The sequence below is a fragment of the Microcebus murinus genome, chromosome 10 (genome assembly GCF_040939455.1).
Source record: "Microcebus murinus isolate Inina chromosome 10, M.murinus_Inina_mat1.0, whole genome shotgun sequence".
Classification (NCBI taxonomy): Eukaryota; Metazoa; Chordata; class Mammalia; order Primates; family Cheirogaleidae; genus Microcebus; species Microcebus murinus.
In genome coordinates, this window is record NC_134113.1 from 57,501,152 (window position 1) to 57,529,146 (window position 27,995).

Below are 27,995 nucleotides of genomic sequence, written 5' to 3' on the forward strand. Positions count from 1 at the left end.
CTAAAATTAGAGATTACTAAAATCTCTAAAAAATTAGTCTGGTGTGGTGGTGCGTGCCTGCAGTCTCAGCTACAGGAGAGGCTGAGGCAGGAAGATCACTTGGGCCCAGGAGTTTGAGGTTGCTGTGAACTAGGCTGATGCCACGGCACTCTAGCCTCAGCAACAGAGCGAGATTCTCTAAATAAATAAACAATAAATGTAAATAAATAAATAAATCTTGTGCAGTACTTGGTTGGCATTGGTGCCTCCTTTTTGTTCTCTTCACCTTCAGACTCTCTTCGGCTTCATCTGCTCAAAACACCACTTTCACGGTGCTACTCCCCAGACCGAAGAACACAGGTTTCCTCCTGGCCTGTTAGTCTCTAGGCTGATACCACCCACGTGGGCTAGCATACACTACTTTGCAATGTTGTGGTTGTGTCCTGAAGACTTTAAGATTTTTAAGTTCCTTGATGGCAGGAGTCCTGTTCGTTACAACTTGACAGCGCTAGGCTTAAGATATTTTATGCAAACACCGCGCCTCTGTCTCCTCCAACCAAAAGTGAGTCTGAGAGGTTCCAGCCCCTCATTCCCTTCCGGGAGGGAGGATCATAGAGATGTCTGGCGCAGCTAGGCCCCCTGGCGCGGCCATCGAGATGCGTAGAGGACGGCTAGAGCGTTGCTCGACAAGCCGGCTTCCTCTTCTTTAGTCCTCCTTCCCAACATGGCGCAGTCGATTAACATCACGGAGCTGAATCTGCCACAACTAGAAATGCTCAAGAATCAGCTGGACCAGGTAGGGAAGGCCCAGAGGCACCTCTTTCCCGCTACACATCCCCCTGCCCATACATACTTCCTCACCCCGCGTTCCCTCCCAGTTTGGGAGGCTACCTTTCCCAGGCGAAACCCCTATCCGGTTCCAGGACCCGCCCCCTCTTTGGCGTGCTCTTCTCCCCTCTGTCCCCACCTTGATCCTGTTTCCCGTTCTTTGTAGGAAGTGGAGTTCTTGTCCACGTCCATTGCCCAGCTCAAGGTGGTACAGACCAAGTATGTGGAAGCCAAGGACTGTCTGAACGTGCTTAACAAGAGCAACGAGGGTATGAGGGTAACCCGGGGAATGTGGTGAGCCTGTTTCTCTCGTCCCACCTCCTAATCCAACTTTCTTTACCTGAGATGAGAAGACAACCCGTTACATTTTGTGTACCGCTTCATGAGCCCATTGCATGTTGCCTACCAGATTTGAAATGTACAGAACATTTCTCTGCTCCTGTTGCCCCTGTTGCCATTTTTTTTCACACTGTCGGTGGGCGCTGTGCTGGGTTGGAACTCCCTTTAACGTCTTACTTAAGGTTGGAGCTGCCAACCTTCCCCAGGTGTTTGTCTTCATTGCTTTCACAGGGAAAGAATTACTCGTCCCACTGACGAGTTCTGTATCCTTTCCATTGTAACAGCTACCGGGCTGCCTTCTCCCTTTCTCCCTCACGCTCCCCACAAAAAGGGGGGGGGGAGTTTTGATTACTCCAGAGTACCCCTCATGATTTTGAGAATAATAAGAGTAATATACACGCTTGTATACACCTCTCGTATCTGACTTAAGACCAACATCTAGCTAATGCCAAGGAGTATGTAAAGTTGAGGTATGATATTTCCCTTTGCTATTTGAGGTTATTTAATACGGAGGTAAAGCTGCTAGTTCATACTTTTGCTAATAATTTAGAAGACAGACAATAGAAAAATAAGAGAGTATGAAACAGGGAGGTTGGCTCTATTTGTTAATCCTTTTTTTTTTTTTTTTTTTTGAGACAGAGTCTTGCTCTGTCGTCTGTTGCCTGGGCTAGAGTGCTGTGGCATCAGCCTAGCTCACAGCAACCTCAAACTCCTGGACCTAAGCGATCCTCCTGCCTCAGCCTCTTGAGTAGCTGGGTCTACAGGTGCATGCCACCACAGCCATCTAAGTTTTTCTATTTTTAGTAGAGACCGGGTCTTGCTTTTGCTCAGGTGTCTTGAACTCCTGACCTCAAGTGATCCTCCTGTCTCAGCCTCCCAGAGTGCTAGGATTACAGGCATGAGCCACTGTGCCTGGCCTGTTTATTAATCCTTGATTTCAGCTTAATTGTGGCTCATTCCTAAAGTGCTGCCATTAAGAAACCTGGATTGTGTCTATCTATTGAATGTTTTACTTGAATGAGCAAGTTATGGCAATAGGGCACCTTTAATCTGTAATCTGAGAAGTGCCAGGCTGAAAGAAACATTGTAGTAGGGAATGGTTAAAGACTAAATATTAAATCTATCGGGAATTAGCTAGAATAAGGGTATTGAGGGGAATTGAGGCCGGCTTTTTCATTTGTACTACTCTAGAGCAGGGGTCCTCAAACTTTTTAAATGGGGCCAGTTCACTGTCTTCAGACCGTTGGAGAGTGGGCACTGGGCCCGGGACGAGTCGGCTGCTAAGCAGGCCTGGCAGCAGTGGCAAAAACACCCAGCGGGCTGGATAAATATTCTAGGCAGGCGGCATGTGGCCCGAGGGCCGTAGTTTGAGGTTGCCTGCTCTAGAGCAATAGAAAAACGTTATTTCTTGGCATTCTGCAGAGGCTAATGGGAAGAATTGCAAGAACTGCTTGGAGGGTGGGAGATGGGATCAGAAAAAAAGTGTTCCAGCATATATCATTTTCTACATAAGGAACCAGTTTTTCTATCTGTCTCTATTTGGAGTTAGAGGTATAGTTCTAAGGCCTCCAGATTATTCAGTCCTCATGCCTTGTAGCTCTTTAGGAAAAGGAGGGTCTTATGAGGCCAAGCAGCCTAGGTAACAGGGAATCGTGGCTCATGCTTGCTAGTTTTTCCCTTAATCCTTGCTTCTCAGATGTATGTCCCTGGGAAGCTACATGATGTAGAACATGTGCTCATTGATGTGGGAACTGGCTACTATGTAGAGAAGGTAAGTGGGAGGAAGCATGTGATGCCCCAATGAACAGAGAAGGGGAATTTAGGGGAAGATCTAAAGTGCATGGGGGTGGGAGGGAGTATCTCCATTTAGCCCCTCATTTGCCTCTGATCTTGGAGACGGCTGAGGATGCCAAGGACTTCTTCAAGAGGAAAATAGACTTCTTAACCAAGCAGATGGAGAAAATCCAGCCAGCTCTCCAGGAGAAGCATGCCATGAAACAGGGTGAGCTCTGTTTGGGGAACCTTTTGACCCTGTCTGTCTCCATAATAACATGGATTGCAGTGTGAACCATGGTGGGGGGGGGTCCCCTTTGCTGGATTAAAACTGTGTCTTTATTTCTCTTTGGCATTTTGATGTGTTATTCTCCAGAATCTGTGTATTGCATACCCACTATTATTAAATTCCTGGGTTGGGTGTTTGAGAAATGTAGACGAAGGAAATCTGTCTTTATGCTTGTGTGGAGCTCCTATTTAATGGGAATGGAAAGGGGGATGAGATGCATGTAAATGAACACACAGGAAGGAAACATAACACTAAATACTAGCTAGCAATTACAACCTTCGCTGCATATTAGAATCACTCAGGAAGTTTAAAAAGAAAGCCTTGGGCCGGGTGAGGTGGCTCACGCCTGTGATCCTAGTACTCTGGGAGGCCAAGGCGGGCGGATTGCTCAAGGTCAGGAGTTCGAAACCAGCCTGAGCTAGACCCGTCTCTACTATAAATAGAAAGAAATTAATTGGCCAACTAAAATATATAGAAAAATTTAGCCAGGCATGGTGGCACATGCCTGTAGTCCCAGCTGCTGGGGAGGCTGAGGCAGAAAGATTGCTTGAGCCCAGGAGTTTGAGGTTGCTGTGAGCTAGGCTGATGCCACGGCACTCACTCTAGCCTGGGCAACAAAGCAAGACTCTGTCTCAAAAAAAAAGAAAGAATGGGTGCACTTCAGACCAGCTAAATCAACCTGGAAGTGGGGAGAAGGGCAGTGGTCTTAAGAGGTCAGTGTTTATTATTTTTATTTTTTATTTTACTTTTTTTTTTTGCTTTTACTTCTGGCAAGCTTTGAATGGGGTCAGTGCTTTTTAAAAAGCTCCCCAGGTGATTCTGTTACAGTCAGGGTTGGGAACCATTGTTCTAAAGGCAAAAACCTTTCCACATTGTAATTTTCTGGTTATGTCTGACTCATTTAATACCGTATTGTGTTCATTTTTTTTTCCCCAGGGACAACAAATTTATTTTAGCATATTATGGGGGTACAAGTGTTATGTGTTCATTTTTATATCTCAGTGATTAGCGTATTGACCCACACATTGTGGACTCGAAATTTGTGTTAGTGTGTGACCACCACAGTGGGATCACTGTGCTAAGTTTTACTAGCAATCTGCAGTTTGTCCTCTGCCTAGCCTTAAACTTCTTTTTCACTTTTCCTTAACTCTAGGTTCTCCAGTTAACTTCTAACCAGTATCTGAGTCTTTCCCCCCTCCCCCCACAGCTGTCATGGAAATGATGAGCCAGAAGATTCAGCAGCTCACAGCCCTGGGGGCAGCTCAGACTACTGCTAAGGCCTGAGAGTTTGTTGCAGAAATGGGGCAGAGGGACCCTGCTTCAGGGGCCTGGGACTCTGTGGGCGTGGCTTCCTGTGGTCGGGGAAGGGAAGGGTCTTGTAATGCCAATAAATATGCGAGCTGGGCAGAATATTGGTGTTTTCTTGCTTTAAGCAAGGGCCTGGTGATGAAATGGGATAGGGGTAGTCGAGAGTTTGGGTCCCTGCCTGATAAGCAGGAAGAGATGCAGCACTCTTCTGGAAGGCTCCACCCTGGAGCCGTTCGGTTAGCCGGGGAGAAATCCTGCGCTGGGCTGTGTACTCTGCGGAACCGGTTGCCATGGGAATGGTGGGCAAGCGGAAATGCGGTAACCTGCACGCTTTTCCTTCCGGGTTGGTGCTTCCGCCTTCCCACGAGCGGGCCGCATGGGCCGCCGCTGCTTTCGCTGCCTTTTAACACTGCTGCTGCTGCCGTCGTCTCCGCCTCCCCTCCGAACGTGGCACCGCATGCTTGGCCCAGAGTCCGTCGTGCCCCCCAAACGACCCCGCAACAACCTCATGGCACCGCTCCGGATCGGGACGCACAACGGCACCTTCCACTGCGACGAGGCGCTGGCATGCGCATTGCTTCGCCTCCTCCCAGAGTACCGGGTACGTCCACGGAAACTGGCTGCCGGACTCCGGGGCGGGCCGCCTGCCTTTAACAGGCTCCCTCTGGTAGCTCATGCAGCTCAAGCACCCCTCCTACCGGCCCCCATCCCCTGGAAACCCAACATTAATTCCCTACCTGCGAGGCCCCCTGGCAGACACTTTACCTACGACCCCCACAGGATGCAGAGATTGTTCGGACCCGGGATCCGGAAAAACTGGCTTCATGTGACATCGTGGTGGACGTGGGCGGCGAGTATGACCCACAGAGACACCGATATGACCATCACCAGAGGTGAGTTCCAGATACTATTCCTTTAGCTTCCTCTGCTTCAATTAAGTCATCCACAGCCACGGTCACAGTCAGCAAAGGGCCATCATTGAAATCAAACTCCTGTGTCCCATTGGGACTATAGCCATCCTTCCAGCTGTGCCTGCTCTTCACCCATCTCCCTGGTCTTGGACTTCCCTTGTTTCCCAGTGCACCCCTCAAACTCCTCCTGACTCACTTCTTCCCTTGGCTTAGGTTTTTTACCCCCACCAGCACTGTCATCACCCCAACTAACAAGCCCATTTAGGATTAATCCATTCATATGCCTCACCTGACCACTGGGCCCACATGATTGTGGCACTTGGCGACAGTTATGATATATGTAGTCATCTACTTCACTTGCACCTTTCCGTTGAGAAATCCTTGTTCAGGCCGGGCAAGGTGGCTCATGCCTGTAATCCTAGCACTCTGGGAGGCCGAGGCGGGAGGGAGGATCGCTCAAGGTCAGGAGTTTGAAACCAGCCTGAGCAAGAGCGAGACTCCATCTCTACTAAAAATAGGAAGAAATTAATTGGCCAACTAAAAATACATAGAAAAGGTTAGCTGAGTATGGTGGCACATGCCTGTTGTCCCAGCTACTTGGGAGGCTGAGGCAGGAGGATTGCTTGAGCCCAGGAGTTTGAGGTTGCTATGAGGCTGATACCATGGCACTCTAGCCCAAGCAACAGAGTGAGACTCTGCCTTTTAGAAGAAAAAAAAAGAGAGAGAAATCGTTTTTTAAGGGTAGCCCCCATTCCAATCCTTTCCCCTCTTTCTCCCCAAGTCTCTACAGCATCAAATTCTCAGTGAGTGTCCCTGCCTCTTCTTAAAGGAAATCAAGCTTTTTCTGCATGCATTTCCTCAGTTTACCAACCCCAGACATTCTCAGCTCCCTCCTACCAATTCAGGAAAAGTTGTTCCCTTCTGTTGGAGGTTAATTTTCTGTCTTTTAACCAATCTGTTACTTTTTTCTTTGGAACTTCATGTCACAATCCTACCACCGGTGCTTCTACTTCTCCTTCCCTACAGCTTAAAACCCTGATCAGGTATCTTCCATCTTGAAAAGAAACAAAGGAGTGAATAAAAAACAAAACCCTCAATTATACTACACTATTAAAAGTAATTATCTCTGAAGGATTATGTTTTAAGTCTGTGTTTCTCTCTCTTTTTTTTTAAGTGTACAGGTTACCTTTATAAAAGGTATCAGGAGGAAACTCTCCTAATTACAGCCTAATCTCTCATCCTCAGGACTCAGCTACTTTTCAAAAAATAGCTGACCCTGGCCCCATCTCTTCCCTTCCAGTTCATTCCCCTCCAGCCCACTCTCCCAAACTCCCCCTGGAATTGCTCAGTGAAATGGCACCAGCATCCTTAGCACCAAACCAGGGAGCTGGCATAGGGTCTCACCTTAACCTCTTTGTGGCACTTGGCATTACTGACCTCTTCTTTTTTTCAAATTGTTTAGTTTATATATACTTAAAAATTATACGTTACTTTACAAACCTAAACTAAAAAAGAAAAATATTATGCATTATTTGAAACATAAGAATATAACATTTCTAGAATATCAAACATAAAGTGAATACCCATGAAGCAATCTCTCAGCCTAAGGACTTGACCATTGCCATTACCTTTGCATCTGTACCTGTGTGCTTCTTCCCTATCCTGTGCCCTACCTCCCCTCAGAAGTAAGCAATATCCTCAGTTGTGTTCTTCATACCCTTGTTCCTATGCATAGTTAGCACATCTGTTTCCATCAGTGGACTCTGGGCCATTGTTTCCATCAATATATTTAGTTTTGCTTCTTTTTGAACTTTGGGGGGTTATTATGTCATTTGTCTTTGTAACTTGTGAATATTTTATAAATACTCTTGTATTTATTTAATACTTAAATCATGGGTGTAGTTTCAACTTCTAACATCTATCATACCTCTTCCTATTTTCTGTCCCACTGCTCAAATTCCTGTCTTCCTCACTCACCTGGATCATTGCAGGTAATCTTTTTGCATCTGTTCTCCGTGATGGTTGGTGCAGTGTCTAACATACACCTACCTGCTTAACACCCCCCCCCCTGCCGTGACTTCCCGTTATCTACACATAAAGTCCGAACTCTAAAGCAGGGCATATGAGACCTGCCGTGGTCTGGCCCCTGCCTGCCCTTTCAGCTTTATCCTTTGCCACTCACTCCCCACACCTGAGCTGCCTTTCTTGGCAGTTCCATGAAGAGACTTGTCTCTTACCCATCATACATGTTGTTCCCTATACTCGGAATGCTTTTGCTCCTTCACCCTTTGTGTGGTGAGAACCCACTAATTTATCTCTCAGGACTGTCGTAAAAGCTCTCCACTGAACACTTGCCTCATCCCCTCCATCCATTTCCTTATTATATACCTACCTGGAGTACTCGCTTACTTGGTTGTGGTTTGTTTGTCTGCCTCCAGCAGATGAATTTGAACACAAGGACAGGCTCTTGGTTTTTTTATCCCTAATGTCTGATAAACAAGTTAACCACTGGGCCGGGTGCAGTGGCTCACGCCTGTAACCCTAGCACCCTGGGAGGCCGAGGCGGGCAGATTGCTTGAGCTCAGGAGTTCGAAACCAGCCTGAGCAAGAGCGAGACCCTGTCTCTACTATAAATAGAAAGAAATTAATTGGCCAACTAATATATATAGAAAAAATTAGCCGGGCATGGTGGCGGATGCCTGTAGTCCCAGCTACTCTACTAAAAATAGAAAGAAATAAGCTGGACAACTAAAAATATGTAGAAAAAATTAGCTGGGCATGGTGGCACATGCCTGTAGTAGTCCCAGCTACTCAGGAAGCTGAGGCAGGAGGATCGCTTGAGCCCAGGAGATTGAGGTTGCTGTGAGCGAGGCTGACGCCAAGGCATTCACTCTAGCCTGGGCAACAAAGTGAAACTCTGTCTCAAAAAAAAAAACAAAAACCCAAGTTAACCACTGTTGAATGAATGTGTGAATGGAGACTCTAGTCGAGGTTCATATTGACTCAAGCAAAAGCCTTCCCAGCCAGGCTTTCTCCTCCTAACTCTGGCAATGTTCCCCGTCCTGCCCACCCCACCCAGGCCTACACATGTGCACATGTGTGCACACACACTTGTGGGTTAACTGGGCCAGCTCCTTCACCTCAGCTCTGCCTCCCTCTGCTCCTCAGGTCTTTCACAGAGACCATGAGCTCCCTGTCCCCTGGGAAACCGTGGCAGACCAAGCTGAGCAGTGCGGGACTCATCTATCTGCACTTCGGGCACAAGCTGCTGGCCCAGTTGCTGGGCACTAGTGAAGAGGACAGCATGGTGGGCACCCTCTATGATAAGGTGGGGACCTGAGGACAGAGCTGTCCCACACGTCTCCACCAGGCCAGCTGGGAGTGGCACTCATGCCACTCTCAGAACTGGGCTTCAGATCAGGGTTCCTGGCCTATAGAGGGCCTAATACTCCTCACCCTCAGTCAGCCTCCTCTCAGAAGGGATTGGTGATCTCCTCCCTGCCTACATCCCGGGGTAGTTGTGTGAAGTGTTGACGTAATATATGGGGAAGAGCTTTGCAAACCATAAAAGCAGCATATCCCAATCTTTTTCTTGACACACATAAACAATGATTGTTTAGTACTTTTAGGTAAACAGAGGGGAGGCTGCTTATGTTTGGAAGCATGTAGCTGAGAGTTTCTGGCTGCCCTGAAGGTTGAGGGGAGCATATCTTAGAGACCACGGTAATTCACTGGTGACACATGAGTTGGGAAGCTCGGCTAGGAAGAGTTTTATTATGAAAGTATCTTCAGGTTCCACCAGGGTCCTCTGCAAGCAGCTTCTTGCTACTGGGGAAGGAACAGACTAATAGCCCTGGCATGCATATCAGATCAAAGGACACCTACTTAACCCTTCTCCTGTGCAGTACACAGGTCACACCTGGTTAGTCAGCTGTATATCTTGCTTGTAGGCTGTTGAGTTCAGGTCTGTTTTAGCTTATCCATTTAATGACCCCCATGACTAAAGTTTTTGGAAGGGGTGGGGCATGGTGGCTCACACTTGTAATCCTAGCACTCTGGGAGGCCGAGGCGGGTGGATTGCTCGAGGTCGGTAGTTCAAAACCAGCCTGAGCAAGAGTGAGACCCCGTCTCTACTAAAAATAGAAAGAAATTAATTGACCAACTAAAAATATATATATATATATATATATACACAAAAAATTGGCTGGGCATGGTGGTGCATGCCTGTAGTCCCAGCTACTCAGGAGGCTGAGGCAGTGGGATTGCTTGAGCCCAGGAGATTGAGGTTGCTGTTGAGGTAGGCTGATACCACAGCACTCACTCTAGCCTGGGCAACAAAGTGAAACTCTGTCTCAAAAAAAATTCATCTTCTACAGCTATCTTTAAAAAAAAAGAAAAAAAAAAGTAAAAAAAAAAAAAAAAGTTTTTGGAAGGTTTTGTAGGTTTTAGACTGCCTAGGTCAATTTTCCCTTCCACTGCTAAAGGGTTTCTAAACAATTGACTAAATTAAACCCATGTATGTTTGTTTGTTTTTCCTTTTATTTTATCATATTATGGGGGTACAAATATTGTTAGGGTTACATATATTGCCCCTGCCCTTCCTCCCCCCACCCTGTTTTTTGAGACAGAGTCTCACTCTGTAGCCTGGGCTAGAGTGGCGTGGCATCAGCCTAGCTCACAGCAACCTCAAAACTCCTGGGCTCAAGCAATCCTTCTGCCTCAGCCTCCCTAGTAGCTGGGACTACAGGCATGTGCCACCATGCCCGGCTAATTTTTTATATATATATTTTTAGTTGGCCAATTCATTTCTATTTATAGTAGAGACGGGGTCTCGCTCTTGCTCAGGCTGGTTTTGAACTCCCAACCTTGAGTGATCTGCCCGTCTCAGCCTCCCAGAGTGCTAGGATTACAGGCGTGAGCCACCGCGCCTGGCCTAAACCCATGTTTTAACCGAGCATAAGGTTGGTATCCAGACCCAACTTTTTTCAGCTCTCCCTGAGTAGCACTTTTCTACATACCATAGGTGTGTTCCTATGGAGGCCTGTGTCATAGGGCAGTTTTGCATAAAACATATCCCATAGTGTTTCTGCCCTGAGAGTCCTGAGGCATTATCTTCTCACTTCTTTAGGCTCAGGAGATGCAGCAACTGCTGATGTCATGTGGCACATTATAGGCTTCCCTGGAACCCCTAACCCCACATCCAGCTCTTGATGTCCAGCACTTGACTTTTGTGCTTGACCAGACCCTCCTGTGCATCCTTAATGATGTCACTGAATAGCCTACTCAGCCTAGCTAGAGATTTACCCACCGCACTCAACCATTAGGATCCACACTCACAGAGCCCCCGTAAGAACTGGAGACCTTCCTTGTTCAAAAGTCAGTAGCCCCCATATGTTGGCCTTGGCTTTGTATACTAGAGTGAGCACTGGATTAGAAATCAAGTGATTTGAATTCCAATCTCAGCACTATTAGTTCTCTAACCTTAAACAAGCCATTGAACTCCTAATTCTTCCTTTTCATTTCCTCAGCCTATTAATGTTGAGATCCTCACAGGGCTATTGTGAAGATTAAGTGAAAGAGCGTGTTCGAAAATACTTTGAAACCTGTAAGACTTTACACAAATGGTAGGTAGCCTCAAGAGCATTTCCCCTGCCTTAGATGTACGAGAACTTTGTGGAGGAGGTGGATGCAGTGGACAATGGGATCTGTCAGTGGGAGGAGGGGGAGCCTCGATACGCACTGACCACTACCTTGAGTGCCCGGGTTGCTAGACTTAATCCTACCTGGAACCAGCCTGATCAAGACACTGAGGTAAGGAGGGCCCCTGGGAAAGAGACCCTGAGACGTGTAAGAACCCTGAGAGTGTTCGTTCCTCCTAAGCCCTAGCAAATTCAAAGTTTGGGCAAGCACCATAGTTCTCATTCCTGCCATTCCCAGGAAGGGTTCAAGCGTGCAATGGATCTGGTCAAAGAGGAGTTTCTGCAAAGACTGGATTTCTACCAACACAGCTGGCTGCCAGCCCGGGCCTTGGTGGAAGAGGCCCTGGCCCAGCGATTTCAGGTACAGGCCTAGGAGGAGGCATTGTGGCTTGGGGATCAGTGGCTGCTGACAGGCTGCTGGGCAACAGGGGCTCCTGCTTCTACCCTAAACCTTCTAACTATATTTCACTTCCTTTTCAGGTGGACCCAAGTGGAGAGATAGTGGAACTGGCAAAAGGAGGATGTCCCTGGAAGGAACACCTCTACCACTTGGAATCTGGGCTCTCTCCCCCTGTTGCCATCACCTTTGTTATCTACACTGACCAGGCTGGACAGTGGCGGGTACAGTGTGTGCCCAAGGAGCCCCACTCATTCCAAAGCCGGTGAGGCCCCAAGGAACCACACTGCAGATCTTCAGGCCTGTCTCAGCCCTGTTATAGAAGGCTACTAACCTTGACCTCTACTCTGCTCCCATTTCTCTTGGCTCCTCAGGCCTCCATTTGCTCCCACCAACTCCCTCTTTCTGCTCATTTGTAGGCTTCCTCTGCCAGAGCCCTGGCGAGGTCTTCGGGACAAGGCCCTGGACCAGGTCAGCGGGATCCCAGGCTGCATCTTCGTCCATGCCAGTGGCTTCATTGGTGGGCACCACACCCGAGAGGGTGCCTTGAACATGGCCCGTGCCACCTTGGCCCAGCGCCCACACCTACCACAAACCCCCTAGTCCAATAAAATTTCTTCCAACTCATACTGACCCAATCTGTGACCCATGATTGCCCTACACCAGGGGTCCCCAACCTACAGTGAGTTGTATAATTATTTCAGTATACATTACAGTGTAATAAGAATAGAAATAAAGTACACAATAAATGTAATGTGTTTGAATCATCCCGAAACTATCCTCCCCCATCCATGGAAAACTTGTCTTCCATGAAAATGGTCTTTGGCTAGGCTCAGTGGCTCATGTCTATAATCCTAGCACTCTTGAGAGGCCCAGGCAGGAGGAGGATAGCTTGAGCTTGGAAGTTCGAGACCAGCCTCCAAGGCACTTGCCTGGGCAACAGAGTGAGACTCTATCTCCAAAAAAAAAAAAAAAAAAACAGGCTAGTCATGGTGGCTCACACATATAATCCTAGCACTCTGGGAGACGGAGGCAGGAGGATCACTCAAGGTCAGGAGTTCAAGAGCAGCCTGAGAAAGAGTGAGACCCCATCTCTACTAAAAATAGACAATATCTGGACAACTAAAAATATATATAAGGCCGTACATGGTGGCTCATGCCTGTAATCCTAGCACTCTGAGAGGCCGAGGCTGGCAGACTGCTCAAAGTCAGGAGTTTGAAACCAGCCTGAGCGAGACCCAGTCTCTACTAAAAATAGAAATTAATTGACCAACTAAAAATATATATACAGGCCGGGCGCTGTGGCTCACGCCTGTAATCCTAGCTCTTGGGAGGCCGAGGCGGGCGGATTGCTCAAGGTCAGGAGTTCAAAACCAGCCTGAGCAAGAGCGAGACCCCGTCTCTACTATAAATAGAAAGAAATTAATTGGCCAACTGATATATATATAAAAAAAAAAAAATTAGCCGGGCATGGTGGCGCATGCCTGTAGTCCCAGCTACCCGGGAGGCTGAGGCAGAAGGATCACTCGAGCCCAGGAGTTTGAGGTTGCTGTGAGCTAGGCTGACGCCACGGCACTCACTCTAGCCTGGGCAACAAAGCGAGACTCTGTCTCAAAAAAAAAATATATATATATATATATACACAAAAAAATTAGCCAGGCATGGTGGTGCGTGTAGTCCCAGTTACTCGGGAGGCTGAGAGAGGAGGATTGCTTAAGCCCAGGAGGTTGAGGTTGCTGCGAGTTAGGCTGATGCCATGGCACTCACTCTAGCCTGGGCAACAAAGTTAGACTCTGTCTCAAAAAAAAAAAAAAAAAAAAAAAAAAAAATATATATATATATATATATTTATTTATATAAAATTAGCCGGGCATGGTGGTGCATACATATAGTCCCAGCTACTTGGGAGTCTGAGGCAGGAGGATTGCTTGAGCCCAGGAGTTTGAGGTTGCTGTCAGTGAGGCTGATGCCACAGCACTCTAGCCCAGGCATCAGAGCAAGACTGTCTAAAAAGAAAAACAAGGGGGGGAAATGGGCATTTATTGAAACCTTAAAATCTGTACCCCCATAATATGCCAAAATAAAAAAAATAATTAAAAAAAAAAAAGAAAAACAAAACAGTCCCTAATGCCAAAGAGGTTGGGGAACACTGCCCTACACCATTCTGAGAACTTGTTCAAACTTGGGAATAGTGTATAACCCAATGCTAGGTATTACCTTCCTTCACACTAACTTCTCAGCTTTGCTTTCCAAATCATTGCAAACCATCCATGTCCTTAGGGTTACATAACTTAACCAAATTCACAGAAGTAGCTAAAAAGTGACAGAGTAGGACCTTAGTATAAAGTCTATGCTGCCCTCCTACCCCCAACTATACCCCAGTGCAATTCCCTGGAAAAGACAAGTATGGTAATTGAGTGGAAAACAAGACATTTTTTATTATTGGATATGGGGATAAGAGGAATGGGACTGAGCAGGTGGGGGTCCTGGGAGAGAGTCCCAAGGGGCAGAGGTTAGGCACGTCTCAGTAAAGAGGGGCAGGTCATGAGTAGAGCTTACACCTCCAGCTGGGAGCTCTTGAGCCCGGCCAAGCACTGGGCTAAAACGTGGAAACTGGGCATTAACAAAGTACAGAGGGATGTGGGCAATTCGGCCTGTGGACCAGCACTACAGAGAGGGGAAAAAAAAGTATCAGAGCCTGGGCCCAAAGAAGGCCACTTGGCAGAACCACACAGAAGCCCAAGCCCTCAGCTTCCCCCGCCCCGACCCAAAATTCAGCAGCCTGGCATACTCACCACACTGAGCAGGGCCCCTTTGCTGAAGGAAGGATGGAAAGTGATGAGCTGAGCCTGGGCTCCAGGCTCCCCCTGAATAATGCCACTAGGAGAAGAAAAGATGAGCAGGAGACTAGAGGCAGAAGGGAGGTGAGTGTAACAGAATGTAGGTTTGGTACAAGAAGGCTGGTGACAAGCCCAGACCTTCTAGGGCCGTGCCCAGCACTTACCAAGGAAGAAGTTCAAACACAGGGCTATTTCGAGTGCGGAAAAGGAGAATGACTGGTTTACCATCCTGTACCCTCGGATTTCCTGTAAGAAACAGCTCCAGGGATAAGAAAATATTCGGAAGGCAGAGTTCAGGGCAGGGGCAGAGAACTACAGGCCAGGGCATGCACCTGATTAATGGGGATGATGGCTGTGGCCTGAATAAAGCCCTTCGTCCTGGCCTCTTACCTTTCATGAGCACAGCCAGACGTTCCCCACTGGGATCCCAGACCATGGAGTGGGCCTCTCCCCCAAGTCTATAGGTGAGGACAGGAGTTAGGAGAGCTCGGTGTGGTCCCTCCCACCTTCCATTCACTGCTACTCCCTCAACCACTCAACTCACCTCTCCTCACCATCTGGTGTCTGTACTGTTGTCTCAGACAAATCTGCCACAATTGTTGCTGACTTTGCACCTCCTACACACCCCTTTCCCTCACCTGTGGATAAGAGCAGACATTCTTTTTGTTTTTTTTGAGACAGAGTTTCGCTTTGTTGCCCAGGCTAGAGTGAGTGCCAGGGCATCAGCCTAGCTCACAGCAACCTCAATCTCCTGGGCTCAAGCGATCCTTCTGCTTCGGCCTCCCTTGTAGCTGGGACTACAGGCATGTGCCACCATGCCCGGCTAATTTTTTCTATATATATTAGTTGGCCAATTAATTTCTTTCTATTTATAGTAGAGACGGGGTCTCGCTCTTGCTCAGGCTGGTTTCGAACTCCTGAGCTCAAGCAATCCACCTGCCTCGGCCTACCAGAGTGTTAGGATTACAGGCGTGAGCCACCGCGCCCGGCCGTATCAACACTCATGAAGTCTCCTAAACATCTATAGTTAACCCTCAGAGTAGCATCTTACAGAAGGTTGCTGCCCCCCGCTGACCACCCCAGATAGTCTGCATCCTGAAGTATTGCCCTAACTCACCACAACGTTCTGGGAACAATAAGGAGTAAATCAGTGGCTCCCCCAAAACAGTGAACAGCAGTCGGTTTCCATCTGGGCTCCAGCAGCCAGTCTAAGGTCAGGGAGCAAAAAGGCAGAAGAAAGGAGGTCTACAGGGGAATGTAGGAGGGAAAGAAGTAGAGGTGGCCAGGCTTGAGGGATCAGGGGCCCTTTGGAATCATCTCCCCAGCTTCTGTGAATCACAGTTCCCTCTTACCTGACAGCGCCCTGACAGAGTAGGCCATCTCTCACAAGTCCACATCTGGGCCTCCCAGACTCTGAGCCAGAGAGAAGCAAATTACAACTTAGGGCCTCCAGGTTCCAAAATTTGGACCTAACCTCCCTTTGGCAGAGGTTCCAGGAGCCAAATGCCTTTCTCTAGGGCCTTGGACTCCCTCTGCCCTTCTCCCACTCACCGAAAGACAGCTGAAGGAGTGGTAGCCAGAACTTTGCTGCCATCGGGGGACCAGAGCAGGTTGGTAACCCCACCTCCTCGAAACCAGGGAAGGGGAACACAGGTCTCTGTTGAGACATCCCACACCTAGGAGAGTGAGACAGAAAACTCAAGCACCCTATCATCTCACTGTGGGCTGCCCTCTTTAACATACAAAAAATAAGAAAGGAGGGAAAGCAGGAACAGGACTGTTGAGCATAAAGGTACATTGGTTCTGTTTTGAAAAGTCTAAAAGAGGCCGGGCACGGTGGCTCATGCCTGTAAACCTACCACTCTGGGAAGCCGAGGCAGGTGGATCGCTCAAGGTCAGGAGCTCGAAACCAGCCTGAGCAAGAGCGAGACCCCATCTCTACTAAAAAAAAAATAGAAAGAAATTAATTGGACAACTAAAAATATATAGAAAAAATTAGCCGGGCACATGCCTGTAGTCCCAGCTACTCGGGAGGCTGAGGCAGAAGGATTGCTTGAACCCAGGAGTTTGAGGTTGCTGTGAGCTAGACTGATGCCACGGGGCACTCTAGCCATGGCAACAGAGCAAGACTCTGTCTCAAAAAAAAAAAGTTTAAAAGAGGCAGGCTGCTGTGATCCTAGCACTCTGGGATCCTAGCACTCCACAGCTGAAGGAGTGGTAGCCAGAACTTTGGGAGGCCAAGGTGGGATGATCACTTGAGCTCAGGACTTTGAGATCAGCTTGAGCAAGAGCGAGACTCTGTTTACACAAAAAATAGAAAACTTAGCCAGGCATGGTGGCACATGCCCGTAGTCCCAGCTACTAGGGAGACTGAGGCAACAGGATTGCTTGAGCCCAGGAGTCTGAGGTTGCAGTGAGCTATGATTGCACCACTGTACTCTAGCCAGGGTGACAGAGAAAGACTTTGTCTCAAAAAACTAACTAAATAGATAAAGTCTAAAAGAAAAAGAAAAAAAAAAAAGGGCATGGGTTTATGTTTACAACTGCAGCAGGCAGAATTTCAAATCTGAGCAGTCTGGATGGGTTCAAGACTGAATGGACAATGATCACTCTCCTTCCCCCATATTTTCCACCAGGAGTTGAAGAATGTGCTTTCCTCGAGGCTGAGGGGTGGCTGAAATGACCACAAGAGGGGTGGGGGCCAACTCACCAGGATAGCAGCATCCACAGGTGAAGCTGAGAGCAGCCGCCCCCCACTGGGGGCCCAGGCTAAGCTGGTGACAGGTGTGTGCCCAGGGTGAGACAGCACTTGCGCACACCCAGAAGAGGGCCTGCCAAGAGGAAACAAAGTCAGAAAACGACAAGAAAGCCCCATGATTCTAATTCCTTGCCTCCTCCTGCCCTGCCTAAACTTTCTAATCTCAATGCCTCTCTGAGCTCAAATCCAGGTGGGGGGAAACAAATAAGGATCATGAAAGTTAAAGGAGAAAAAAAGGTGAAAGAAGAAAGGATAACGTCACTAGCAGCAGGTCTACAGAAAACAGGTCATCTGTAAAGTCTCAAGGCCAGATGAAACAGAGTAAGCTTTCACTATAGGCCTCAAGAAGACCAGTCAAGCTAGAAGGTACTATGCTGGGAAGATGTAATGCCTGACCCCAGAAGAGAGCCCTCTCCCCACAGGCCATCCAGCCTGGCCATCCAGGGATAATCTATGGCACTACTGCAAGTTTCCATTCTCTGAGTTATCTAGCACTCCCAGAACTCCCTACCCTCCACAGCCACCTTTCTGCCCTTCCTTGTCAGAATGTCTCCCACCTCTGTGCTCCACACTTTTTGCTGCCTATCATAAAGATGCCAGATGTGGACTGACCTCTGTCACTAAGCTGGGAACCACCTGAGAGCACCTCCTATGTCTTCAGCTTTGTGTTTCCAGAGCCATGACCATGGCCTCACAGGTACAGGCTACTACCTGAAATAATGCCACCCTTTCCCTTTGCACCTAACTATAATATAAAACCACCTTTAGCTCTAAGGAGGTCTTAGGTCACTGATATGCAACGTATTCTTTCCAACTTTACAACAAATCGCATCTATCATTTCAGGTCAGTTCACAAAGATCCATCTTATTATTTTCAGTGGCTCCACCATGTTGTTCTGAATAGATGAACTGTAATTTATTCAGTCATGCTTCTACAAACGGACATGTGAGTTGTAATTTTTTATTACAAATGCTGTAAAAATATTTCCTATATCTACACCTTTTGTATTCATATTATTGCATAAACATTAAATTGGAAAAGGCTTACATCTTTTAAAAAACAAATATGTCAACGAATTATTTTCTGAAAAGTTTACAGTACAACATACTCTCGCACCATTTTGTATAAGAGTACCTGTTTTCCTTCTCTTACCAATACTGGATATAATAAAACTTCTTAATTTTAATTTCTTCCATATCTTCTCCTAGTCCTTTTATTTTTTATTTAATTTTATTATATATTTTTTAATTTATTTTATTATAAATTCATCTTTTTCTTTTTCTCAGCTTTAGGCAGTTGCTGTTCAACTACAGTCCTTTTATTTATTTACTTTTATATTTAGTTCTTTTGTCTGCTTAGAATTTATTTGTATATAAAGTGTGAAGCAAGGACTACCTTTACTATTTTCTTTTTTTTTTTCTGAGACAGAGTCTTGCTTTGTTGCCCAGGCTAGAGTGAGTGCTGTGGCATCAGCCTAGCTCACAGCAACCTCAAACTCCTGGGCTCAAGCAATCCTGCTGCCTCAGCCTCCTGAGTAACTGAGACTACAGGCATGCACCACCATGCCCGGCTAATTTTTTCTATATATATTAGTTGGTCAATTAATTTCTTTCTATTTATAGTAGAGACGGGGTCTTGCTCTTGCTCAGGCTGGTTTCGAACTCCTGACCTCGAGCAATCTGCCCACCTCCGTCTCCCAGAGTGCTAGGATTACAGGCCTGAGCCACCACGCCCGGCCTACCTTGATTATTTTCTAAATGGATAGCCAGTTATTCCAAATATCATTTAAGAAAAGAGGCCGGGCGCGGTGGCTCACGCCTATAATCCTAGCACTATGGGAGGCTGAGGCACGTGGATTGTTCAAGGTCAGGAGTTCGAAACCAGCCTGAGCAAGACCCCATCTCTACTAAAAATAGAAAGAAACTAAATGACCAACTAAAAATATATATACAAAAAATTAGCCAGGCATGATGGCACATGCCTGTAGTCTCAGCTACTCGGCAGGCTGAGGCACTAGGGATAGCTTAAGCTCAGGAGATTGAGGTTGCTGTGAGCTAGGCTGACACCACGGCACTCACTCTAGCCTGAGCAACAAAAAGCGAGACTCTGTCTCAAAAAAAAAAAAAAGAAAGAAAAAAAACTCAAGCCAGGTGCAATGGCTCAGGCGTGTTATCTGAGCTACTTGGGAGCCAGAGGTGGGAGGATCATTTGAGACCAGGAGTTTGAGACCAAGCTGGGCAACATAGTGAGATCTCCTTCTGTAAAAGAACGAACTATGATTGTGCCACTGCACTCCAGCCTGGGTGACAGACTGAAACCCCCTCTCTAAAAAAAACTAAATAATAAAATGAAAAATAAATTTAAAAAAAAAGGAATAGGGCCAGGCGTGGTGGCTCATGCCTGTAATCCTAGCACTCTGGGAGGCCAAGGCAGGCGGATTGCTCGAGGTCAGGAGTTCAAAACCAGCCTTAGCAAGAGTGAGACCCCGTCTCTACTATAAATAGAAAGAAATTAATTGGCCAACTAAAATATATCGAAAAAATTAGCCGGGCATGGTGGCGCATGCCTGTTGTCCCAGCTACTCGGGAGGCTTGAGGCAGCAAGATTGCTTGAGCCCAGGAGTTTGAGGTTGCTGTGAGCTAAGCTGACGCCACGGCACTCATTCTAGCTTGGGCAACAAAGCAAGACTGTCAAAAAAAAAAAAAAAAAAAAGGAATAAATCTGAACTTGATTGCAATGAAAAGCAAATTTTATCATATATTAAATTTCCATGTATTCTTAGATCTATTCCTGAATGTTATTCTGCTACATTGATCTGTTTGTCTATTCTTGTGCCAATAACTTCCTATTACTGTAGCTTTACAGAATATTTTCACAACTTGTAGGGCAAGTCTTCCCTGACTAGGCTTCATTTTCAAAATTTTCTTAGCAATTCTTCCACATTTATTCTTTCATAAAAACTCTAGGCTGGGCGGAGTGACTCACACCTGTAATCCTAGCACTCTGGGAGGCCAAGGCAGGCGGATAGCTCAAGGTCAGGAGCTAGAAACCAGCCTGAGCAAGAGCGAGACCTCGTCTCTACTAAAAATAGAAAGAAATTAATTGGCCAACTAAAAATATATAGAAAAAATTAGCCGGGCATGGTTGCGCATGCCTGTTGTCCCAGCTACTCGGGAGGCTGAGGCAGAAGGATTGCGTGAGCCCAAGAGTTTGAGGTTGCTGTGAGCTAGGCTGACGCCACGGCACTCTAGCCAGGGCAACAGAGTGAGACTCTGTCTCAAAAGAAAAACAAAAAACCAACTCTAAATATCATTTTGTCCAATCCACAATAACAAAAACCAAGCAGAATTCTGATTAGAATTACACTAAATTTCACATCTTTATGAGTAAAATTTTCCTATCTAACAATATAGCATGTTTTTCCATTTATTCAGCTCTTATTTAATACTTATTCTTTTTTTTTTTTTTTTTTTTTTTTTTGAGACAGAGTCTCGCTTTGTTGTCCAGGCTAGAGTGAGTGCCGTGGCGTCAGCCTAGCTCACAGCAACCTCAAACTCCTGGGCTGGAGTGATCCTTCTGCCTCAGCCTCCCGAGTAGCTGGGACTACAGGCATGTGCCACCATGCCCGGCTAATTTTTCATATATATATCAGTTGGCCAATTAATTTCTTTCTATTTATAGTAGAGACGGGGTCTCGCTCTTGCTCAGGCTGGTTTTGAACTCCTGACCTTGAGCAATCCGCCCGCCTCGGCCTCCCAAGAGCTAGGATTACAGGCGTGAGCCACAGCGCCCGGCCCAATACTTATTCTTAAACAACTTTCTTCAGATGTCTGATAGACTAAATAAATTTAACAAGTTTTGTGTTTTTTTTTTGAGACAGAGGCTCACTCTGTAGCCCCAGCTACAGTGCTGTGGCATCAGCCTAGCTCACAGCAACCTCAAACTCCTGGGCTCAAGCAATCCTCCTGCCTCAGCCTCCGAGTAGCTGGGACTACAGGCATGTGCCACCACGCCCGGCTAATTTTTTCTATTTTTGGTAGAGATAAGGTCTCACTCTTGCTCGGGCTGGTCTCCAACTCCTGAGCTCAAATGATCTGCCCGCCTCGGCCTCCCAGAGTGCTAGGATTACAGGCGTGAGCCACCTCGCCTGGCTTTAACAAGTTTTTCTTTCAAGTTTTTTACTTGATACAGTAATAGTTGTACGCATTCTGGGGGTACTTGTGATGTTTAGATATATGCATACAATGTGTAACGATCAAATGAGAAGGGTAACTAGGACATCCATCACCCCAAATGTTCACCTGTTCTTTATGTTGGGAACATTCCATCTATTTTGAACTATACAATAGATTATTAACTATGGTCACCCTACTGTACTATGGAACACGGTATCTTTTTTTTTTTTTTGAGACAGAGTCTCACTCTGTTGCCGGGGCTAGAGTGCGATGGCGTCAGCCTAGCTCACAGCAACCTGAAACTCCTGGGCTCAAGTGATCCTCCTGCCTCAGCCTCCCAAGTAGCTGGACTACAGGTGCGCACCACCATGCCCAGCTAATTTTCTATTTTTTGTAGAGACAGGGTCTCGCTATGTTGCTAAGACTGGTCTTGAACTCCTGGCCTCAAGTTATCCTCCTGCCTTGGCCTCTCAAAGTGCTAGGATTACAGGCATGAGCCACCACACCTGGCCTTTATTCATAATTTAAAGAACAAGTTTCTGGTTTTATTTTGAGTTAGTTCTCATGAGATTCTTTTTCCAATTTCATTGGCTTCTAATCTTTTATGTACTCATTCTCTTCACCTTTCCTTTAGACTCTATTTGATAGTCCTCTGAAAAAGATAATCTTTCCAACCCATGATCCACAGGTACATTCTCCCAACAATCCCCAAAGCTCCAAATTCTGTGCCTTTCTCTAGATTAGAGTATTCTCAACAACCCACCTTGACCTTAGATTAGCTTCTCCCATACTCTTGGGAAATGTTGTGAGGACAAAGAATTCCTCCTTCCAGACATTCTTACCACCCACTAACCCTAGCATGGCTACAACCCTCAGGCCAAGGTAAGACAGGCTGCCAAGACTCACCGGGTAGACAAGGAGGTAGGGTCCAGGGTCCAGATGAGAATGCAGCTCTGGCAGGCCACAGCCAAGACAGAGGCACTGAGGGGCTTCCAGGCCAGAGTCGCCACATTTCGCTGCAGCCGGTGCTTCAGGGAGGGTACTATATTGCTGAAGTGAAGGTATAGGGAACTGAGTCAAAGCAGGGACACTAAAGGTCAGGGGACCACAGAGTGGTTAAGGATCGAAAGCCACAGAGAAGCAAGTTGATCCATCCAGGGCTCAGGGGTATAATGGGACAGAAGGAGAAAATAAAGTTTAGGTCCAGAAAGAGGACATATCCAATTATGGAGCTTCCCTGACCCCAGTTCTGGAAGAAGCCCTGTGGACGAGACTCAGGAACTGCAAGACTCTCTTGGGACCAAGACTGGAGAGGGAAGGGGAGATTGACAAGTCAGAGCCCACCTGGTACACCCACACATACCTGTTGGCATTATACACGCGGATTGAGTCATCTAGCAGGGCTACCGCAAACTTGTTGGTGTGGGGGTGCCATGCAAAGACACGCAAGCAGCAGCTGGACCTAAGGCAGAGTGAGCATGAAACATCAGAACCTGCACCTACCCATACCCCAGCCCAGAGGCTCAGATTGCTTCCCCATGAAGAGAGAGTTGTTTTCTACTTTTTCTTGTATTCCTTTTGGGGGTAGGGTGGGCCAAGAGGAATAAGAAATGTGGTGAGCAGTCAGGAAATGAATAGAAGTTTCTGCTTTGACATCTTTTTCCCCAGAAGTTGTTTCAAGGTCGGGCCTTCCTTCCCACAAAGCCCCAGAGCTTATGCACTCACCAATTTGTGACTTGGGCAAATTCAGCAATCAGATCTTCACTTCTGAGCTGTAGAGCAAAGCAGATAGAGCACACACTTGGACAAAAGGAGCTCATCCCCTCAACATTCCCACAGAGGAACCAATCTCCTACATGCAGTCAACACACCCAACCCTGACCTGAAGGGATAAGTGGGGCAGGGGTAGGGGAGGAGGCCAAACTTACAGACAGATGGGGGAACAGGGACCCATGGAGGGAGGAGGCCCATCGACAAAGTGCCAGGGCCCAGCTGGACGCCGTCTTCACCCACTCAAACACTATGGGATAGAGGAAGCAGCTCTGATTAAACCATTCATAGGGCTCTTACTGGGCACCCTTAGGTAAAAGACAAGCAAGGACAAGCAATCCCCAGGTCCTTCTGCCCAGCAACACATCCACGCTGAGTTATTTGGGTAGGTAGGTAAAAATGGAGAAGAGGACAGGAAAAATAGCACTAAAGGGAATGAGGCTGGGCCAAATGAGTTCAAAGAGAATATGGAGAAGAGATAACAACCACTAGAGAAAGCAGGAGAGGAAAATACTTACCTTCCTCCTCTGAGTTTGCAATTTCATTCAGCACCCCAAAAACGCCCATATCACGCCTGATAAGGACAGGAAACTATGAGTCAGATTACCCTAATAACTCAGTCACTATAAGTTTCATTCATTCATTCCAGATACATGTATTAAAAATGTAGGCACTTTTTTTTTTTTGAGACAGAGTCTCGCTTGTTGCCCAGGCTAGAGTGAGTGCCGTGGCGTCAGCCTAGCTCACAGCAACCTCAAACTCCTGGGCTCAAGTAATCCTTCTGCCTCAGCCTCCCGAGTAGCTGGGACTACAGGCATGCACCACCATGCCCGGATAATTTTTTATATATATATATATATTAGTTGGCCAATTAATTTCTTCCTATTTATATAGCGGGGTCTCGCTCTTGCTCAGGCTGGTTTCGAACTCCTGACCTCGAGCAATCCGCCCGCCTCAGCCTCCCAGAGTGCTAGGATTACAGGTGTGAGCCACCACGCCCAGCCGCTTTTTTTTTTTTTTTTTGACAGAGTCTCACTTTGTTGCTCAGGCTAGAGTGAATGCCGTGGTGTCACCCTAGCTCACAGCAACCTCAAACTCCTGGGCTCAAGCAATCCTGCTGCCTCAGCCTCCCAAGTAGCTGGGACTACAGGCATGCGCCATCATCCCCGGCTAATTTTTTCTATATATATTCGTTGGCCAATTAATTTCTTTCTATTTTTAGTAGATGGGGTCTCACTCAGGCTGGTTTCTAACTCCTGACCTTGAGGGATCCGCCCGCCTCTGCCTCCCAGAGTGCTAGGATTACAGGCATGAGTCACCGCGCTGGCACTCACTTTTAATAAGTGCCAACTATGTACCAGGCACTCTATATATTGCCCTTTCATTTACTTATCACATTTATCTTCTGAATGGCATTCTGCCCATTTACAGATGAGCCAACTAAGGCTGAGAAATCTTCTGGGGCTTTGTGAGCAAGTCAAGGAGTCAGGATTTGCTCTAAGTCAGTAAATAAAAAGCCATGGAAGGGTTTTAAGCAAAGGAATAAGATGATCACATTAGTATTTTAGAAATATCAATCTGGGTCAGGTATGGGGGCTCACACCTATAATCCCAGCACTTTGGGAGGCCAAGGCCAAAGAACAGCTTGAGGCTAGGAACTCCAGGCCAGCCTGGGCAATAAGCAAGACCCTGTCTCTACAAAAAACTTTTTAAAAATTAGCCAGATGTTGGGGTTGCAGTGAGCTGTGATCATGCTACTGCACTCCAGCCTAGGCAACAAAGTGAGAACGTGTCTCAAAAAAAAATAAATATCAGTCTGTCTGTAGATTAGAGGAGGACAAGAATAGAGAGAAAGAAATCAGTTAAGAGGTTACTTCAGAAATCTAGAAAACGGTGAATGTGGCCTGAACCAGTAGGGTTGGAGAAAAGGAGACACATTAGAAGGACTCAGGAAGTAGCAGGAACAAGGTCTGAGGACTAATTAGACATTAGTAAGGAAAAGAGTAATATCAAAGGAAACATCTAGCTGATAATATTTTCCTTAATTTTTTTGTACTACCTATGTTGAACTAATGTAGGTTATATCAGCTAATATGCTTACAATATGCCAGGCCCTGGACTAGGTGCTTCATATGATCTAATTAAGCCATTATCACAACCCTACAAAACAGGTATTGAACAGGTATCACTGAATTGTTAGATGGGAGTACACAGGTGTGAAGAGGTTAGTTAATATGAACAAGATGACCTAAGTAGAAAGTAGCAAAGTCAGGATTCAACCATCTGTCTACCCCAGAGTCTACAATAAAAACACCTGCTCCTGAATGAAAAATATGATCATTCCTAGAAATGAAAATCCCAGGTTTGGAAAGGGAAATTAAGAGATTAGGTTTGAACATGCTGAATGTTTGAAGTCTGTGGAATAGCCAAGCAGGAGTATTTGTCAAACAAGTGAACACACAGGTCTGATGTATCAATTGTAAATACAACCCCAGGAACACCAACATTCAAGGAACATCAGGAAAAGGAGCCACCATAAAGGCTGAGAAGCAGCAGCTGGAGAGGTAGGAGGCAAGAAAGAGCCCAGGAATGAATGCCTTTTCAGACAGTGAATTGATGTTCAACTTCACTCTCACAGAGACATGCTAACGAAACTTTACTGCAATACTAAATATCAAAGTTTGATAGCACATGTGTTGGGAAACAGGCACTCTCATACACTGCTGTTGGGACCATATATATGTACAACTTCAACAGAGGACTATTTTGGCACAGCTCCCAAAATTACAGACGAATATACCCTTTGAACCTAGCAACTTACTTCCTAGAAATTCATCTTATAGATGATAATGGTAATAATAAAAATAAAAGTAATAGTAGCTGACCATTGAAGGGATTAGTACGTGCCAGGCACTGTTCTCTAAGTGCTTTACATCTATTAACTCATTTAATCATCACTACAACCTTGTAAGACAGGCTCCATATTACAGATGAGGAAACTGAGGCACAGACTGATTAAGTAATTTTCCCAAGGTCACACAGCTAAAAAGTGGCATAGTCAGAAAACGAACCCTGATCATGTGGTTCCACTCCTACAGGTGCAAAAGTGAATAACTTATGTATGAGATTATTCAATGCCACCTTATATCTAACCTGGCTGAGCTTCAGGTAAAAGCTCAGAAGTGGTAAGGATATGATGAGATGGGGGTAGCAAGCAAGTTCACATACTCAAACCAGAAGGCAAGGCAAGAAAGATGAAATGGAACTACTGTCGCACAACCTTGAGTTCCACAGTAAGGACTGATAATTTCATAGGATTTATGATATACAGCTGATGAAGAGAGTCTGGAAAAAAAAACCCAGCCTTTTGAAGAGCAGCACAAGGCACAGGGGTGGTGACCCCATTTTCTCCAAGATCTGCAGACCACGGCCCAGGAAATCCTTTGCCATTCCTCACCAAATGTTGATGCACCTCTTCCACACTTGCTCCCGGTGATGGATGAAGGCAGTCCTTGTGCCATGGTCCAGCCTCCCAGGGGTCTTTAGAGGATCCTTGGCCAGGTGTAGGACAGGAAGATTGATCCACTACAACAAAGATGTGAAGGGTGTGATAGTGAGTCAGTCTCTTCCCCAGATCCTTACTGAACTCCTGCCATCTCCAACCCATAACTGGGCTAAGTATAAGAGACTCCAGAGGCCTGTTTCCTTTTTCCACAAAATAGCACTTGTGAGTACGGGAAACGAGTCTTAGCTCCCTTATCTGTAAAACCAGAACAATATTTCATAGGGTTGCTGTCATTAATAAAGAGTAAAACATTTTTAGAAAGCACCCGACTCAGAGTCTCCTTACACAGCAAATGCTCAATTTGCTTCCTTTTCCTTCCCAGGAAAACCACGAAAAAAGGTTCCAAATTGTGCCTTCCCAGTTCTCCGACACTGTCCGCAAGTTTTTAATAGTTCTCCTGGAGCCTCACACTCCCTGGATTTGCCCTCCATTCTCTCCATCCTCTAGGCCCGCCCGAGAACTCCTCAGCATCCCTTATACTCCAATTCCAGCCCGAATATAGGTTCCAGCCCTGCTATTCTCCTGCCCCGGACATGCAGGTTCCAGTCCGACAGACTTGGCAACCCGCCCCACCCCTGCAGCCTCCTTTCCCCAGTTCTCCCTGACCCCTCCCCCGTGCCTGCAGGTCTCCCTCCCTCCTCGGCCCCTCCACCTGGCCCCGGAAGTCAGGAGGCGGGCTCTCATAGCTGTTGCCCGTCACCAGCTCGTTATTGTGCTCATATAGGGTGACTTGACCCCTAGGTGGTGGCGGTGGGAACAACGCCAGGGAGCACATTTTGCCGGTCCAGAGGACGTCTAGAGTCAGCAAACTCCTGGCCGGTGACAGCACAGATCCCACTGCGACTCTTAGTTCCCGGGCTACATTCGTATGCGGACGGGTAGCCGCACGGGACAAACAGCGACGCGAAGCTGAACGGAAGTGAAGTAAAGAAAAACGAGGAAGAAGGCTGCGTACGGAGTCCCGGGACAGACTTCCGGAGCTTCCTCGCACGCCACCTGGCGGTCGGAGGTGGAACAGCGCAGACACGTCTGCTGGACCAACTTTTGGTTAAGGGCTGACCGGAGGGGGTTGTGTGTGTTTTGTTTTGTTTTGTTTTGTTTTGTTTTTTCTGTGAGACTACGGCTTTTCCCGGCTCCGAATTCCCCAACACCTTTTCCCACTCACTCTCTCAGCTCTCGGAAAGGCCAAAATAAGCCACATTCAGGGAAGTACCTAATTAAACTCTCCTAGGCCTGTGAATCGTCCAAAGGAAAATACAGACTGTGTCACAGGCAGCTGGCTGGAAAGCTGAGGAAAAACCTCCGGGAGTAGAAAAGGCAGAGAGGAGACCTCAGGAGGGACAGGACTGCGCCCGCAGGGATC

The 27,995-nt window shown here is 46.8% G+C and overlaps 3 protein-coding genes across 6 annotated transcripts; 2 read left to right on the plus strand and 1 right to left on the minus strand.

Annotated features, from left to right (window-relative positions):
- Window positions 1–626: 626 nt before the first annotated feature.
- Window positions 627–4,618, plus strand: PFDN5 (prefoldin subunit 5). Of its 2 annotated transcripts, none has more exons than XM_012763590.2 (6): window positions 627–775; window positions 974–1,076; window positions 1,378–1,409; window positions 2,843–2,917; window positions 3,043–3,148; window positions 4,416–4,618. In XM_012763590.2, exons 1-6 carry the CDS (start codon window positions 704–706, stop codon window positions 4,490–4,492), a joined length of 465 nt encoding a protein of 154 aa, XP_012619044.1. In that variant the 5' UTR covers window positions 627–703; the 3' UTR covers window positions 4,493–4,618. The 2 variants fall into 2 exon arrangements, with proteins under 2 accessions (XP_012619044.1, XP_075863416.1); XM_076007301.1 differs by having other exon boundaries at window positions 4,362–4,568.
- Window positions 4,619–4,752: 134 nt separating this feature from the next.
- MYG1 (MYG1 exonuclease) lies at window positions 4,753–12,277 on the plus strand. The gene is made up of 7 exons (XM_012763579.3): window positions 4,753–5,117; window positions 5,297–5,409; window positions 8,596–8,755; window positions 11,086–11,238; window positions 11,365–11,487; window positions 11,607–11,788; window positions 11,943–12,277. Exons 1-7 carry the CDS (start codon window positions 4,893–4,895, stop codon window positions 12,124–12,126), a joined length of 1,140 nt encoding a protein of 379 aa, XP_012619033.1. The 5' UTR covers window positions 4,753–4,892; the 3' UTR covers window positions 12,127–12,277.
- Window positions 12,278–13,936: 1,659 nt separating this feature from the next.
- Window positions 13,937–27,554, minus strand: AAAS (aladin WD repeat nucleoporin). Of its 3 annotated transcripts, none has more exons than XM_012763549.2 (16): window positions 27,285–27,554; window positions 26,525–26,652; window positions 23,586–23,641; window positions 23,226–23,317; window positions 23,023–23,069; window positions 22,661–22,759; window positions 22,204–22,347; window positions 17,074–17,194; window positions 15,915–16,039; window positions 15,716–15,776; window positions 15,481–15,571; window positions 14,908–15,001; window positions 14,754–14,821; window positions 14,528–14,609; window positions 14,319–14,403; window positions 13,937–14,190 (listed from the first exon to the last, which is right to left on the minus strand). In XM_012763549.2, exons 1-16 carry the CDS (start codon window positions 27,405–27,407, stop codon window positions 13,963–13,965), a joined length of 1,644 nt encoding a protein of 547 aa, XP_012619003.1. In that variant the 5' UTR covers window positions 27,408–27,554; the 3' UTR covers window positions 13,937–13,962. The 3 variants fall into 3 exon arrangements, with proteins under 3 accessions (XP_012619003.1, XP_075863417.1, XP_075863418.1); XM_076007302.1 differs by having other exon boundaries at window positions 14,319–14,430; window positions 27,285–27,537; XM_076007303.1 differs by lacking the exon at window positions 27,285–27,554 and adding an exon at window positions 26,920–27,232 and having other exon boundaries at window positions 14,319–14,430.
- Window positions 27,555–27,995: the final 441 nt, after the last annotated feature.

Coding starts and splice junctions, on each gene's coding strand:
- PFDN5 (XM_012763590.2), top strand. CDS start 704: ATGGCGCAGTCGATTAACATCACGGAGCTGAATCTGCCACAACTAGAA. Junction 1,410..2,842: donor TCGTCCCACTGACGAGTTCT/GTATCCTTTCCA, acceptor CTTGCTTCTCAG/ATGTATGTCCCTGGGAAGCT. Junction 3,149..4,415: donor GAAGCATGCCATGAAACAGG/GTGAGCTCTGTT, acceptor CTCCCCCCACAG/CTGTCATGGAAATGATGAGC.
- AAAS (XM_076007302.1), bottom strand. CDS start 27,407: ATGTGCTCCCTGGCGTTGTTCCCACCGCCACCACCTAGGGGTCAAGTC. Junction 17,195..22,203: donor CCTACCTCCTTGTCTACCCG/GTGAGTCTTGGC, acceptor TCCTCTTGGCAG/GCCCTCTTCTGGGTGTGCGC. Junction 14,431..14,527: donor GTGTTTGAACTTCTTCCTTG/GTAAGTGCTGGG, acceptor TTCTGCCTCTAG/TCTCCTGCTCATCTTTTCTT.
- MYG1 (XM_012763579.3), top strand. CDS start 4,893: ATGGGCCGCCGCTGCTTTCGCTGCCTTTTAACACTGCTGCTGCTGCCG. Junction 11,239..11,364: donor AGCCTGATCAAGACACTGAG/GTAAGGAGGGCC, acceptor TGCCATTCCCAG/GAAGGGTTCAAGCGTGCAAT. Junction 11,488..11,606: donor CCCTGGCCCAGCGATTTCAG/GTACAGGCCTAG, acceptor CTTCCTTTTCAG/GTGGACCCAAGTGGAGAGAT.